This window comes from Curcuma longa, chromosome 14 (genome assembly GCF_044706935.1).
Source record: "Curcuma longa cultivar G26 ecotype Majalengka, Jawa Barat chromosome 14, ITB_CL_G26_1.1, whole genome shotgun sequence".
NCBI classification, from domain to species: domain Eukaryota; kingdom Viridiplantae; phylum Streptophyta; class Magnoliopsida; order Zingiberales; family Zingiberaceae; genus Curcuma; species Curcuma longa.
In genome coordinates this window covers 1738312-1754515 of record NC_133874.1, presented here as the reverse complement: position 1 = coordinate 1754515, position 16204 = coordinate 1738312, and the positions used below count along the sequence as shown (strand labels likewise).

At 35.9% G+C, this 16204-nt stretch overlaps 1 protein-coding gene across 1 annotated transcript; it reads right to left on the bottom strand.

Moving 5' to 3' along the window:
- Positions 1-91: 91 nt before the first annotated feature.
- On the bottom strand, positions 92-10389 carry LOC141845112 (AIG2-like protein D). The gene is made up of 5 exons (XM_074733160.1): positions 10222-10389; positions 9667-9739; positions 7973-8065; positions 7005-7088; positions 92-407 (listed from the first exon to the last, which is right to left on the bottom strand). The coding sequence occupies exons 1-5, from the start codon at positions 10347-10349 to the stop codon at positions 288-290; spliced, it is 498 nt and encodes a 165-aa protein (XP_074589261.1). The 5' UTR covers positions 10350-10389; the 3' UTR covers positions 92-287.
- Positions 10390-16204: the final 5815 nt, after the last annotated feature.

Below are 16204 nucleotides of genomic sequence, written 5' to 3'. Positions count from 1 at the left end.
ATGTAGTATGCCTATCCAGCAGTCTTTCTTGTTTCAAAGCAAGTCATTGCTCTAGCAAAATGTTCAATATTCCATGAAAACACTGCTGTGGTACCAATAAACAATCATTTGCATGGCATCGCAATTATGTCTACATAGTTGATGTAATATCATCAATTAGTTTACCATGCAGAATTAGTTTATTAATTTATTTCTGCAATTTAACCTTAACTTCTTGAATAAGAATGACTAGATACAGAAGCAAACAGCCCAGCCAGCATCGATCAAAGTAATAGTTGGTGCATATTTCAACTTTGAAAGTATGATTCATATGTAGCAACCCTAGTCTTTGAATCAGTTTGCGCAATTTCATCCATAAACCCCAATGTCATTGAGAGAAAACCCTCCTTGTGCAATCGCTTCCATTCCTGAGAAGCACAACAGAAAAGAATGTCAGCGAAAATGTAGTCTTTCAGTGGGAAGTTACAATGTAGCTGTGTCAGAAAGGCAACTGGAAAACATGTAAGCAAATCAATGTGTTTCATATGGACGTAGGTTGAATGAATAAGACATGCATTGGTATTGTTCAAACTTTCAACAAATTGTCTGGTACTAACTCCACCAACCTAAAGACTAATCATCATTGATACGATGGGTCTTTGTTAGCCTGACGTGGCGAAGTGGGTCAATAATCGATCTGACCTGGCAAGTCAATAGATCAATGGTTAAATCACATTTGACTGACCCAATCTGCAATTTCACTCGGTCCGGTCTTAGAAAGCCCTCGGCCGACTCGGTCATACGTTCAATTATCTCGACCATCCGATCCTACGTCTCGGTCATTCGGTTGTACGCTCCATTATCTCGCCACTCGGTCGTTTGACTCACTCGTCTCGGCTACTCAGCAACTGACTCGATCATTTGGCCGCCTGACTCACTCGTCTTGGTTATTCAGCAACTGACTTGATCACCCAACCCCCTTGTCTTAGTCAGTATGCGTGCAATCGACTCAGCCACTCCGTCTTATTCTCGGTCAGCTCGGCCGCTCAATCTTGCTCTCGGTCTCGACCAACTCGATCGCTCAGTCCTACCCTTGGCCTCGGCCAGCTCGGCCGCTCAGTCTTGCTCTCGGCCTCGATCAGCTTGGCTACTCAGTCTCGTTCTCGGCCTTGACTGGCTCCGACTCAACGAACCCGATCACTTTATTCAACTCCAGCTCGACCCCTCTCTGGTACCTCCCCACTAAAGGGCAACTGAATGGCAGGACAAGCAAGCGTGCGAGCCTTGCCACAGGATAAGAGTAGCTACTAGGTTGTCAGACCTGGTCCCTTAGATCCTTCTGGAGGCGCTAAAAGATAAGAATATTCGCACGATCGAGACATGGGGCGGTTATGAGGTTTGCAGACCCTACCCCTTAGATGCTGCCCTATTAGTTCACTTGTCAGCAATGCGCAGAACCTGTCCCCTCAGATACCACCACAGTCTGCTCCCATGTCAGCAGAAATGTCCCCTTCAGTGAGTATATAAACTCCTCTTATGAAAAATCTCTTTGAAATTCCATATACTTCGAATACTGTTTCTTTTCCATTTCACTACTTCTCTTTATTGACTTGAGCGTCGGAATGGTCTGCTGAGAATCCCCGGCGCCTTGCTAATCCGCTCGTTCAGTTCTCTACTTCCTCAGGTTCTTCTCACCGGCGGGATCTATGTCGATTGAAGTGGTATTTTCTTGACTGATGATTTGACCATATGAGATATCTAGCCGGAACAATCATCTAGGCGTTTTGCCTAACACCTGAGTGCATTTTGTACAAATCTCCTCGTAAGTCTTATCCAACTCTGGAGGATCCGGAGAGATTCATGCCCTACAGCTATCAATATTGATGGTCCTTTATTTTATTTTCCAGATCAACACCAAGACTGCTATGTTTTTTTTATTTAAACATGAATCTGGAATCAAATAAAACTTGGTTCTACATTTACAATTTGATTTCTACATTTACGGTTTGGTATTCAATTTCATATCCTGCTCAACCGCTACATCCTAATTCCTTCTCTGCTTAACATCCATTTCCAGCTATGCTCTCAACCAAGGTCTGCTCGTCACGTGCTTCCTACAGAAGTGACCCTGATCTTTCTACGGTCATGTGAGCTTCAGCACAACAAAGTGGTATCACCAATAACAATAACCTTCACCTAGAGGGGTTTATTCTATAGGTAGATCTTTGCCTCTTCTCTGAATTGAGATCGATATCTCATCTAACGTTCTCAAATGATTCTAAGGTTGCACGTTGCTTAGCTGCCTACAGATGCCTACTGATTGCTTTCATAGATTCCTCAAACCACAACTTTCTGTAGCTTGCTCTAAATTTCACACTAAGTAGCCTCCAAGCATGAAGGTCTCCCCACCGATTGCTCCTGTAGGAGTTGGTGGAACCAATTCCTCCACACATCTCGTTACACATCTTCCTGTGCAACAAGAGTTGGCACAGACCACATCCAAAAGTCTAGCGAAACAACCAGCTTCATCCACAATTTCTACATCACACTTTGGTTCAAAATAAAACAAAATGACAAAAAAAAATCCTCTCCAACATACTTCAAGGATCAACTGTACAGCAAAATGATAAAGCTAAAACAATCATCATTGAGCAAATTTAAAGAATTGCAAATGTTGCGACATGAGGGAAGACCTTAGGTCCACTTTTATTTAATTTGTTAATGGGCACAGGTCAAAATTTAAAGAGCCTTAAACTTTTGACACTTGAATAGAGGAAGTCTATCAAAAGTGGTAAAATGTAAATCTACTATGCGTAAGAAAGTCTATCCTAAAATTGTAAATGGGGACTTAGCATATAGAAAACTCCAAAGAGGTATTGGGATAAGTCAACAGAGGTCAAGGTTGATCAAATATTTGACAAATAGAGAAGTCCAAAAACTTGGTAAAAATCTAAAGAGGTTAAAGTTGACCAAATGTTCAGTAGGTGGTATACAAATCCAAAAGGTCATATGGCAAGATGCTCATGAGGTTAAGGTTGATCATGAGCTTAATAGGTGTCTTGGATTGGCAGGCTTCGTGCCTTGATAAGTGTTGAATTGTGGTCATAAAGATAAGTGAGATGCTGGTTCAATGGCTTACATGCTTAGAGCAAGGTGGACTTGAGGGTGAGAAGCATCAATGATATTGAAGATTTGAAGAAATTTGAGCTTGAGCAAATATGAGGAAATATAATCTTGAGTTTGTTTTCGGATGGAAGTTTACCTAAGCGTGTACTTAACCAAAAAACAAGTGTTATGAGTCAGTCAATGAATGAGCTTGATCTCAAGTAGCATTGAGATTCTTGAGCAGATTTAGCTTCATCTCGACTATCAATTAGGTAGTCATGTGTAAGCAACCTGCTCACAAAAAGAAAGGGTTCTATTTCGACTTTGGGTCAATTGAAAGTAAGATTAGTCGACTTAAGTGATTTGAGTCAATTAGGCAATTGGCTGTTGGAAACAAGTTGCTCTTTGTTTGATCTGAGTTACCTGAAAAAATATTCATCAGATGAATAAGTTTGTTGTAGCAACCAATTGAGTCAACTAGAAGATGTTGAGTCGATTACAAGGACAATTGGAGATACTATTTGTTTACAAATAAGCTTGCTTGCAATCTTATTGAGTTGAGTCGATTGAAATGAGTTAAGTTGACTACAATGGATTTGAGTCAACTGAACATGTGTTAAGTTGATTGGAAGACTACTGTTGATAGATAAGGCTTATGTGACAACATTTAATTCGGTTGGAGAACATTTAGTTGATTGAACTCAAACAGAATAACCGTATGAAGTTTTTCCATGCTCAATTTGAATACTATAGATGAGCAAAAGTTAATAACAACACAATAAATCTCAAAGTACTTATTTCTATTCTCTTTTGTAGTCCCTAAATGCTTTCATTGAAACCCCAAGAGCTTAAGATCATACAGTCTTCAAGCACTTACAAGGTTTCCTTTTTTTTTTTCAATTTTCTTCCGTGCTTTAAATTGTTTTCATTTTTACAAAAGAAAGATTTTTTGTATATGATAGATTTTTGAGGAGTGACTCACATAATGAAGTCGGTAAACCATGTAGGATAAAGTTATTTAAACCAAGTTAAATATCCTGACTTAGCATTGTTTATTATATTTGTGTTTATATATTTTATTTCTGCTGTATATTTGTTTGTGTTTGCTAACTTTATTTGAATCGCTTGTTCTGTGTTTGCTACACGGTCGGCTCCACGACCATATATGAGGAGGTAAATTGAAAAACTGCAGTTTAAACACTAACTTTATTTGAACCTCATATTTTGCAATAGTAGTTAACATTTGCCATTAGAGTCAAGGTCTCCAGATTAGAAAAGAGTGATCCAATACATTTGATATTAGAGCAGGACTCCTTTTCTCAAGGAATAATCATCTTGGAGAAAGCAGACTTATGAATCTCACGTGTAAATGATAATGCAGTTGACTTTGATATCTAGAAGATGAAGATGAAATAGTATTTTTATAAACTTAGAAATGTTCATAGCATCAATCAATGGATTTGAAGGATGAGGGAGGGAAAACACTTAAGAAAGGAAAATAGTCAGGTGCACAAATCAAGAGATTTAAAGCAAGTGAAACGGTAAAGAAAATGGTAGTTGATATTTTGCCTAACAAAATCTTATGTAGAATTGAAAACTATATACAAAAGAGATGTGGAACAAAGTGGTCAACCTCCACAAAATCCTTCTCTAGCACAAGATGTGGAAGGAATGGAAATAAATCAAGAATCATAATTTGAAGAAAGTCAAGAAGATCAAAGATTCATCGATTACTTCCACATCAAATCATTCAAGCCCTTGGAGAATTAGATTCCAACATTAAGCATCATCACTCCTTAAGCTCCTTTGACCTTAACTACTGAGACAATGACTAAAAATAAAGATCATAGAATATTCTTTAGATGCAAGGAAAAGGGAAACTACAAAACATAATGTTCTCATGCAAAGAAAGAAAAGAAAGGAGAACCAGCAGACAACACCTCATCAAGCACATAAGGCAAAGATCAAAGAGGAAAGCTCAGATCAAGAGGGTCTAGGAAAGTCTTTAAGAAGGTAACAAAATCTAGTTTACACAAAGTATTGGATGACTTGTCTTTCCAAGTAGAAGAATCTCAAAAATTGACCAAGTATTTATAACTTCTTAAAAAAGCTAAAACTAGTATCAACTAATCCTAGGTATGCATGAGATGATAAGTTTGAAAATCAAAGAACATGAGGCAAATCGCAAATGATTCTAGAAAATTTAACATGGTAGGAAAGCAGACACCTAATTGTATAGGATAGATTTGGGTCACAAAAGAATGTCTAAAAGATTCTAGCACTGCCATATGATTATAACACTAGAACATACATATTTAGAAATATTGGACCTAGAATGCAATCTAGGGAAGTTATTCCTAAAAAACAAAGGAGACCTCAATAACAATGCCATAAATTTCAAAATACCCATTTTTATTCTCTTTTATAGTCCCTAAGTTCTCTCGATAAAACCAAAGAGCTTAAGATCATATAGACTTCAAGCTCTTGCAAAATGTTTTTTTTTCTTTTAGTTTTCTTTCGTGCTTTAAAATGTTTTTCACTTTATAAAAGAAAGCTTGTTGTACAAGGTGAAGGAGATTTCTTTTACGGGGATTTACAAGGAGTGACTCATTTAATGGGTCAGTAGGTCGTAGATTGGGACAAGGTTGTCCAACCCATATTAAATATCTTCACTTATCATTGTTTATTGTATTCGTGTTCACATATTTTGTTTCCACAACATGTCTCTTTTGTTTACATACACAAAAACTTTTAAATGCTAACTTTATTTGACTCTTGTATTTTGCAAGAGTAGCCAATTTTTACATTTTTTAGGTCTAACCCCACTCTAGCCCCATCACTAATCTTAACATTTCTTACTCATTGAAGAGAACAACCAAAAGGAAGTTGTTGATAACTTGCCAAGAGTTGAATACTACATGGTATAGGAGAATACGGTGGGAATAAGTAGGAAATTTTAAATTTTAGAGTTTGAGGAAATCTAACCACTGCAAATTTCTAATCAAGGGGAGGGCTAGAGATTTGTATAAGATGTTGTCACTCTTTCCTTGTTATTCTCTTTCCTTGTTACTTGTTGTGACCTTTCTTCGAGTATTATAGCACTAATTATTGATTGCTTAAGCTTCTTACACAACCAATAATCAGTCCCAATTGTTTGCTCTCATCAAATGGTCAACAACGTTAGGAAGACAACATTTAATCCATATACAACCAGGTGTCAATGACAAAAAAAAAAGCACAAAACTTGCTTTGCACACACTTGTAAGTGACAACTCAAAAAACCCAAAGCCATTGCTCATATATGACTAGATGAAAGGCATGGTTAGCTCGTCACAATATTGCTCCTTTTTTATGGCAAGTCATTATCACCTTTGATTATGCGGTGACAAATCTACAATCCATGGGAAATCACTAGCATGAGAACCTCAACAAAGAAAATAACCTCTCAAGTGGATTATCCTAGAGGGAATCTACTTTGGTCGCAAATAACAAACCTAAACTTATAATGCTTTGTATTGTAAACTTGGATACATCTAGCATAATGTAGATCTAACTTAATGTAAAAAATTGCATATATTATTGTTAGCCTCTCCACTCCAAATCAGAATCCTAAAGCTCTTTGATAATACTAAAAACAGATGCTTCTTGTTGTATACAAAACATCTGTTACAGAAAGGAAGAATTAGTGGAATCAACATGGAACCTCACATTTCCCTTTCAATAAAAGTAGTTTTTAGGAAGAGTAAAGGTAGACAAGTTATCAAATATGCATAATATATTTTCCCTTTCAATAAAAGTAGTTTTTAGGAAGAGTAAAGGTAGACAAGTTATCAAACATGCATACATGTATATTTGTTTGCAAATAATTAGCATGTTTGCCAATTCAACGTAGTGTAAATGCCAAAGAAAAGAGAGCTCACCTCAAAATCCCACTCACCATACAAGTTTGGATCATTCTTGTCAGACCATACATATGCATTAGCAAGTAGTTTCTCTGTCTTGTCCTAAACCAACACCAATTCATCATTCTTGGAGATAGTAATTGAGATAGAAGAAGTATTTTCAAGCAAAACTAATTACATTTCCTACAAGGCTCTAACTACCTTGCACAAATCAAAATAATTTTAATAGATAATGAATTTGTTTGTATATATTAGTAATTTGCTTAAATGCTTGAGAATAATTTTCATAAATTTCTAGTAGTTTTTGCAGTTTTTGTTTCCTTGTCCATTCTCATCTTGTCGTAATATGTATCATGTGACAGGGATGAGAAAAAGAAGATTTTAGTTCATAACCTTTCTTCCCTAGTTTGTGTGGAGAAGGGATGAAAAGTTAAATTCATGCTCTGCTTAGCCCTTGCTCATTTCTATCCTTGCTTAGCATAAATATATCATTTTTTTAGACAACATCACATGTATTTCGATGATCATAATCTCATGCAGATAAATAGGAAGATGATAACAAATCAACAGATCAAACTCTTGGAGTGATAACATGAAGAAAAATAATGTCATTAGTCTTTAAGGATGATAATAATAATGACCGAGGCGATATACAACTTCAGAACCCAGGCCAAAAAAGAATACTTAGGGTTCTTCAAGAAAACCTAAAGGAAAAAAAATAAAAGAGAGGTGTATTGTATCTTCATGGAAGGTGACATAGAAAAGATATAAGATGGTTGTGGTGATATAGGCCATTAGAGCCAAAAGGACATGGAGGGCATAGGTTGCAACATTTGAAACATTTGAGGTAAAATCAACTGAGTTTCTTTATGGTACAATTAAACTGTTTGTTACCTACATATAAAGAGATGCCCCACTTAATTGAAACTTTTACTTGAATACTGGGAAAATTGCAGATATTGAGATAATGTATCAAAAACACATACTAGCAAAGAAACTTCAACAACTCTCCTTTCATATTCAACATCTTCAAATGCATCCAGGACATCCAACTCCACATCCGTAATGCCAAAAAGGACCTATATAAAGTAGTTCAAAGATCTATAAGCCATGATCCAAAGTGTATCAGACATATAAACCATTAGTTCCACAGAATATTTCCATGAATCATATAGGAATAATGATCAGATGAAAATAGGGTATATGAGGAGGAGATAAAAATATATATAGTTAGATACCCAGGAAAACTATGCCTTAATCAACAAACAGAAATTGCCCCTCCAAAATAATCACTTTTTTATACTTTTATAATGATTGAACCCAAATAGTTGATTATTATATTTTGGGTAGTCATTGATATTTTGGATGCTTACTAGATGTTATGTCAATAAGTGCTTGGCATCCACTTCTTCCCTGCTCACGAACTGCCTCCAATAGTTGTGACTTGAAAATTTTGAGCCTAGCAGTGGAGAAGTTCTTTGTATCTTTTCAAGATTATTCTTAATAAAATCAAAGTAAAATGATTAAAAAAATATACGAGAAAGGGTTCCTATAACAATTCTTACGCAAGCTTTGATAAGTAAGTATTTTGCCTAGCAAGAGTATGTTAAAGAATATTAGTCTTCCCAAATTTATTGCTTTCACCTTCACACCCTCATAAATACAAGAGATGCAATTTAATATATCTTGTTGATTCTGACATTTCTAAGGTCCTCATCAAAAACTTCCATTTTAGTTGTTCGTTTCAGCAAAAAGGTGGAATCCGCCACCCCAGCGGTTCCACACGATTGACCCCATGACCATCTGTGAGGAGGTAAATCAGGAAGCTACAGTTGACCACGACGGAGGAGGGCATTGACTTGGCTTCGCCGAGATTCGACCCTTGTCCATTTTAGTTGTTCGTATTTCTATAGTTGTTTGTCTAATTTTGGCATATTATCTTATGTTGATATTTCCTTTTGTAAGGCTATCTAGATCTGCAATTTGTAATCACTAGTTTGTTCACTATCTACTCCTATTGGAAAAATCTTATTCCATATTCATCAAGAGTTACTAAGAATTGCAATTCCAATTCTTATACTTCTAATTTAAGTGGAAAATAGTCCAGAATTCGATGTCTCATGTTTGGAATTTTATCATATGGTTATATTTGGTATTAACTTATAAAGTTACTTTAGTTCTATGACTTGTATATAATTCACAAATACATGCAATCGATAAATTCTAATGAGATTTTCAAACATGGTCTCATGGGATGTTGGAATATTAATTCCCAATTTATGTTTTTCAAAACAATGGCATTAGAAAAAGTGTTGGAAGTAGATACAGTTCCAAAATAATAGGTATGCACTACCAAACAAGCTATAAATGCCTTTTCAGTGAGGCAACATAATGAGGATGAATTTGTCTTTTCACAAAGTGATGGTTTCTTAGTTTTAATTTTCTCCTTTTGAGTTGGGACTTGGGGTCCAACCAATTCATATATCATTTTACAAGAGAAACAAGTACATCAAGATAATGAGTAAGAGATGTAGAAACAATCTAGGTTTAATATTGCATTATTTGTCCATAATAAACAAGGCTAAGAGCCAATGACCATTCAGTTGATTTCAAATCATGAAATCTACTCGGGGAATAAATAACCTTTCAGATATTTGATAAATTTGGCAAAACAACACACCTTGCCGATCACCTTCTTAGTTTCTACGGGCAGAATTGCAGGATAAACACGCCCCTTTATGCTGTACCTGTGGCTACATGATTAAAATTCGAATTGGTTGCCACATACTCGAACAATAGAAGCAAGAAATATAGATTTAAACCATTATCGAGCATTTGATCTTCAGTTCGCATGGTCAAGAAGTGGATATACTTCAGAAACAGTTTGCATGGTTAAAAATTGATACGATATCATCGGTGATATGACCCTTTGTCGGCATCAGGCTAATCCAATGACAACAGTAATTGGTTGGAGTGGTGATTTAAATTAACACAACAAGTAGCGGCTATATATTTAATAATTCCAAGGGGAAAACAATTCAAAGACACAAAAATGTCTTAAATCCACAGGAAACCCCACACACTCCGAATTTGTCGGAACGGAACGCGTAAGTAAAACTGCGATTGGTCGTCGACAAACCAGATTGAGATCTAATCCAACAAAGAGACGAGAACAGTAGGAGCGCAATCAAACAACAGATCGAGGAGAGGAGGAAGGGGGAATAGAGATAGGTACTAGTGGTTGAGGACAGCGGAGGAGGAGGGAGGGACGCGCTTGAGCAGTGCCTGCACAACCTCGTCAGCCATCAGAGTGCCGTAGATGAAGACGGTGTGGGAAGCGGAAACATTAGCGGCGACGGCCATGGCGGAACCGCTCTCTTTCTCTCTGGTCGCTTATGTTCACTTTCTTTATTTCGCTTTTATGCAAAATTGTAGGTATATCTAGGGCTGTAAATTTGGATTAAGTCGATCAAATTGATCTATTTTATTAAACAATTTAAATAAGTTAGATTAAAATTTTATCAACCTATTTTAAGATAAATTTAGATGGATCGATCTGCTTAGGTTCGTGACCTATATGAGTTGATCTGCGGATTGAAAAAATTTATTTTTTTTCTTTCAAAATTTAAAATTAAAAGAGAAAATTCAATGAATTAGTGAGCTTGATTTGTCTAAACCATAATCTAAATTTAAAATCTTCAACTTGATCCATTTAAATTACAATCTAAACTTAAAAATTTTAATATATTTTTATTTTTTTATTTGTTAATAGACTCATAGGTTGGTCTGTTTAACCCGTGACCTGTCTTAAGTTGGATTAGATTGAAAATTTTCTATCCCGTCAAGTTGGTAGATCAGCTCGCCCTGCCATATGATGGGCTTTTAGCAGATTAACCCGTCTTGTCATAAGTTGACCAGCTTGATAGCTCTAAATATATCCTTATCATTTTTCTATTTTACTTATTTACCATTTAGAATTTAATTTCACAAATATATCCTTCTAAAATTTTGAATTTTTCATATATTTCATTTCAAAGTTAATCTCTCTCATAATTATAAAAGATTCTTTCCTTTCCTTTCTCTAGGACTTGTCATTTAATTTGTCATTTGTGAAGACTATCATCTCTAAGATTTCTCATCTGTTAGGAGTTCAATTTCAGAACTTCTCATACGCCAGAAGTTCTTCTTCGTTGAGACTTCTCGTCTGTTAAGCTCCTTTATATGACTTCTCGTTTGTCAAGTTCCTTGAACTTTTTTTTACCTACTAAGAGTTCACTCTTGTGGATCCTTCATCTTACTACAATCATACTTTCTATTAAAATCCTATATTTGCATACTTGACAAAAATCAAAACATTAATTATACTTAATTTAAATATTAAGTCAATAATTTTGCTAAACACATCAATACAAACTCAATTCAAGTATGACTATATCAACAATATTTCTCTTTAAGTCAAATCTCTTAGGAACCAATTGGACTAAGCCCCTCTACTTGATTCCTCAAGGTTTTAACAATTTAATTGTTGACTCATGATGTTGTGTTGTCGTACCGTAAATTCACGATGTTGTCAAATAATAAAAATATATTATCCTTTAGGATCATGTGTTGAATATCAAAATACTTACGAAGATAATTATCTAGACAATTGAGAAAAGTGTATTGGTGTAGAGACCAAAGTGATTGAAAGAAAATGGTGAGAAAGCTTAGTTTGGGAGGCAATTCTAGAGTTTTGATTTCACAATGATGAACGTTGATGGATGCAATATCTTTTATCTCGATGTACATTTATGGAGGGAATCATCCCAAAGTGATCAAGTGTGTCTATGGGGTAAAGAGAAGAACGAAAACGTCAATGTGTCTATCCTAATTGCAACTCATAAATTAGATTAGGATAGACCCTTTAAGCTCCGTGAAAAATCGTGAAATCTTTGAGAGAGGCAACCACTTTCGTGGTAGCCTTACTAAGGTCGTTTTTAGGGATGTTGGATTTCCATATGCGCATTTTAAAAGTTTTATATTTCTCTAAACATGCAACAAAAATATAATAGATTATTTTATTACTATGTACGCATAAACCCCACACAAGGATACACACGCATGCAAACATAATCATAGATAAATAGCATAAACAAGTTATACCTGTTGGATGATGCGAAGCAGAAATGATATCAACTAGCAGCCTTGAGAAATGTTGCCTCTACTTGTATCCGTGCCAATATCTCCTCAAGATGACTTTCCTAAGTCACGTGTTGTGTTTTTATTTTGATACTAGTCGAAGGAAGGAGACATACGATCTGAGAGAGAACCTAAAGTCTGATTCGATTTTCGACAACTCAAAATAATTTGACGATACGAATCAGATTGAACAAAGGTGATCACACCACCTTTAAAGGTTTGACGATTCGTTGCCAACAAGGGGCAATGAACCTAATGGTGTTAAAGTGTCAACAATAACAATTGCCCGCTGGAACAATGGCCAAAGAGGAAGGAAGAAGGATACCTCACAGCGAAGAAACAATCGTTTCTTCTCCTCTTACTCCTTGCTTTCACCGCTGGTTGTAAGTCCTTTAGCTTGGGTAAAGGCCGACCTAGGGAGATAGCTAACCCATGGAGGGAAGCTTGGTACGAGGCAAGCTTGGAGAACCCTCACTTGGACGGCAGTGACAACTCCTGTTGGGATCGTCCCGGTGCAATGCGCGTGTTCTCACGTTTCGTAAACGTGCGCACCGAAAATTTATAGATAATTAAAACCAAATTGAGATCTAATCCAACAAAGAGACGAGAATAGTAGGAGCGCAATCAAACAATAGATCGAGGAGAGGAGGAAGGGGGAATAGAGATACGTACTAGTGGTTGAGGACAGCGGAGGAGGAGGGAGGGACGCGCTTGAGCAGTGCCTGCACAACCTCGTCAGCCATCAGAGTGCCGTAGATGAAGACGGTGTGGGGAGCGGAAACATTAGCGGCGACGGCCATTGCGGACCCGCTCTCTTTCTCTCTGGTCGCTTATGTTCACTTTCTTTATTTCGCTTTTATGCAAAATTGTAGGTATACCTAGGGCGGTCAATTTGGATTAAGTTCATCAGATTGATCTGTTTTATCGAATAATTTAAATAAATTAGATTAAAATTTTATCAATATATTTTAAGATAAGTTCAGATAAATCGATCTGCTTAGATTCGCGACCATATGGATTGACCAGCGGATTGAAAAAATTTATTTATTTTTCTTCAAAATTTAAAATTAAAAAAGAAAATTTAATGAATTAGTGAACTTAATCCGTCTAAACCACAATTCAAATTTAAAATCTTCAACTTGATCTATTTAAACTACAATCTAAACTTAAAAATTTTAATATTTTTTTATTTGTTGATAGACTCGTAGGTTGGTCTGCTTAACCTGTGATCTACCTTAAGTTGGGTTAGATTGGAAATTTTCTACCCCGCCAAGTTAGTGGGTCGGCCCGCCCTGTCCCACCCTGCCATATGATGGGCTTTTAGCGGGTTGGCCCGTCCCGTCATAGGTTGACCAGTTTGACAATTCTAAATATATCCTTATCATTTTTCTATTTTACTTATTTACCATTTAGAATTTAATTTCACAAATATATCCTTCTAAAATTTTGAATTTTTCATATATTTCATTTCAAAGTTAATCTGTCGATATTTTCCTTTCCTTTCTTTATGACTCAGTCATTTAATTTGTCATTTGTGAAGACTATCATCTCTAAGATTTCTCATCTGTTAGGAGTTCAATTTCAGAACTTCTCATATGCCAGAAGTTCTTCTTCGTTGAGACTTCTCATCTGTTAAGCTCCTTTATATGACTTCTCGTTTGTCAAGTTCCACTTGAACTTTTACCTACTAAGAGTTCACTCTTGTGGACCTTCATCTTACTACAATCATCCTTCCTATTAAAATCCTATATTTGCATACTTGACATAAATCAAAACATTAATTATACTTAATTTAAATATTAAGTCAATAATTTTGCCAAACACATCAATACAAACTCAAGGGGCGCTTGGTATACATTCGGTAATGAGAATGGTAATGATTTTGATTGAGGGGTTAATGACAATGGGAATGATTATCGGATTTTTGGTGCTTGCTATAGATACTGGAATGAGTATTATTCCCATTAATGTTGTTTGGTTTGGCTTAAATTATGGAATGAGAATCAGTCAAAATTCTCATTTTACCCTTATATGTAAAAGACAAAAGTAATCCTATAGAGTCATAGACAAAACCATTTTATTTTAAAAAAAATACAATATGATGAATATTTTTCTTTCATCCCAAACGTACAAAAGGCATAATTGTCCACAATAAATCATCGTCCAAAATACAATCGTCTTACATAATCAAAATAACTACCACAATATCAAAAGTGAAAGAAGCAAAAATGTATTCATCAAACCCAACATCACAAACATAAGCAACTGAGCAATTCTAAGGTTTATTATAAAGAACCCATCGATTTCTTTATAAAATCCGAACCGACCGAACCGATAAAAAATCTTGCTTCATGTTCCGCACACTTGAAAATTTTCATCAAACACAACATCACAAGCATACTATTCTAAACAACTGAGCACAAAATCTTCAATTTCAGATGAATCCAAACTGAATAATAACTCAACCTTCACAGGATCTTCTAAACAATTGTCTTACATGATCAAAACAACTACCACAATACCAAAAGTGAGAGAAGCAAAACTGTAGTCATCAAACACAACATCACAAGCATACTATTCTAAACAACTGAGCACAAAATCTTCAATTTCAAATGAATCCAAACTGAACAATAACTCAACTTTCACAGAATCTTCACAAATAACTTGAGCAGCCTTGTACTTGTTCTTACCAACGAACCCGTACTTATCCAATATCTCAAGAACTTGTGGCATTTTTGAGGATTTACCTTGAACTCAAGATGACATTGACTCAAGGTGTGAGCTAACAGTTTGCATAAATCCCTCAACTCGATCACTGAGTAACTTGAAGTCAGAATCAACATTTTGCACAGTTGAAGTCTTTGCCCTCTTCGAAACTTTTTTAACATTATCAGTTGATGATTTCTTTTTCTCCTTAGAGTGAGATGCCTTTGATGTAACAAAAGATTATTGATTTGGCATCGAATCAACTTCAACTCCTTTTTCAGCAAGTGAATTATCATCCGATATACTCAACTCAGCATCCACATTAGTGATGTTTTGTGCAGCCATCATAGGATCTTCCGCAACAAGGCCTGTTGCTCTGTCTTTGCCATATACCATCTCTAACTCCGAAAAATAAGGGAATGATACATTATAGAGACTTTTGGCGTCATTATGATTCTGTCTGAAAAAATATAACAATCAACTTAACAAAGTCAAGGAAGTTACCACAACAAACGACATTATAATTTGAATAAAAACCAATAATGACTAATACGCATACCTTAATCCATTCAAGATACCATGTTTCTTCACAAACTATCTTCTTTTCAATATCATTCCAAGTACAACCACTTTGCCTGCACATTTCATTGATAGCGTGAAATTTTCTTTTTAAGATTTTAATCCTAGATTCAATGTGACTGACAGATTTTGTGAAAGTTGGTAACTTTTGGATCATAATCTTTCTTATCTCGACCATGTAGTTAGTCTTGAACCCACCATCTGTTTTCCAAAGAGGATCGGTTGTCATATCTTGTAAACATCTTATTAATGCCCAACTCTCCTCTTCCGTCCAGAAAAATTTATTTTTGCCTCTTCCTCATGCTACATTCTTTCCCATAAAGTCATCAGCATTACTCTCCATTCTAAAAGAATATTAAATCAAGTTAATGACACCATAAACCCAAACAATACATACATACCAGTAGATGTCTGAAGCACCTACCAGTAGATGTCTGATGGCTTATCACCATTAAGGAAAACAATACATACCAGTAGATGTCTGTTAAATTCATATTCCACACTTTTATGAGTATTTTTAAATTCATATTTTTCGCTGTCAATAAAGACCGATGCAATCGAATGGTGCATTGAACAAGGAGGAAGTGGAGAGATCTGTTCGAAGGAAAAGAGTAGGGTGTCGCGGGAGACTTCAAGGGCTTCCTCGGGGACGACGGCGCTGCAGTTGGAGCTCTGGAGGCAGCCAAATTCAAGAGGCCACCTCGACGACGATAGCCAAGGTGCGACCGTCCCGAACGAGCGGCACTTCGACCAAG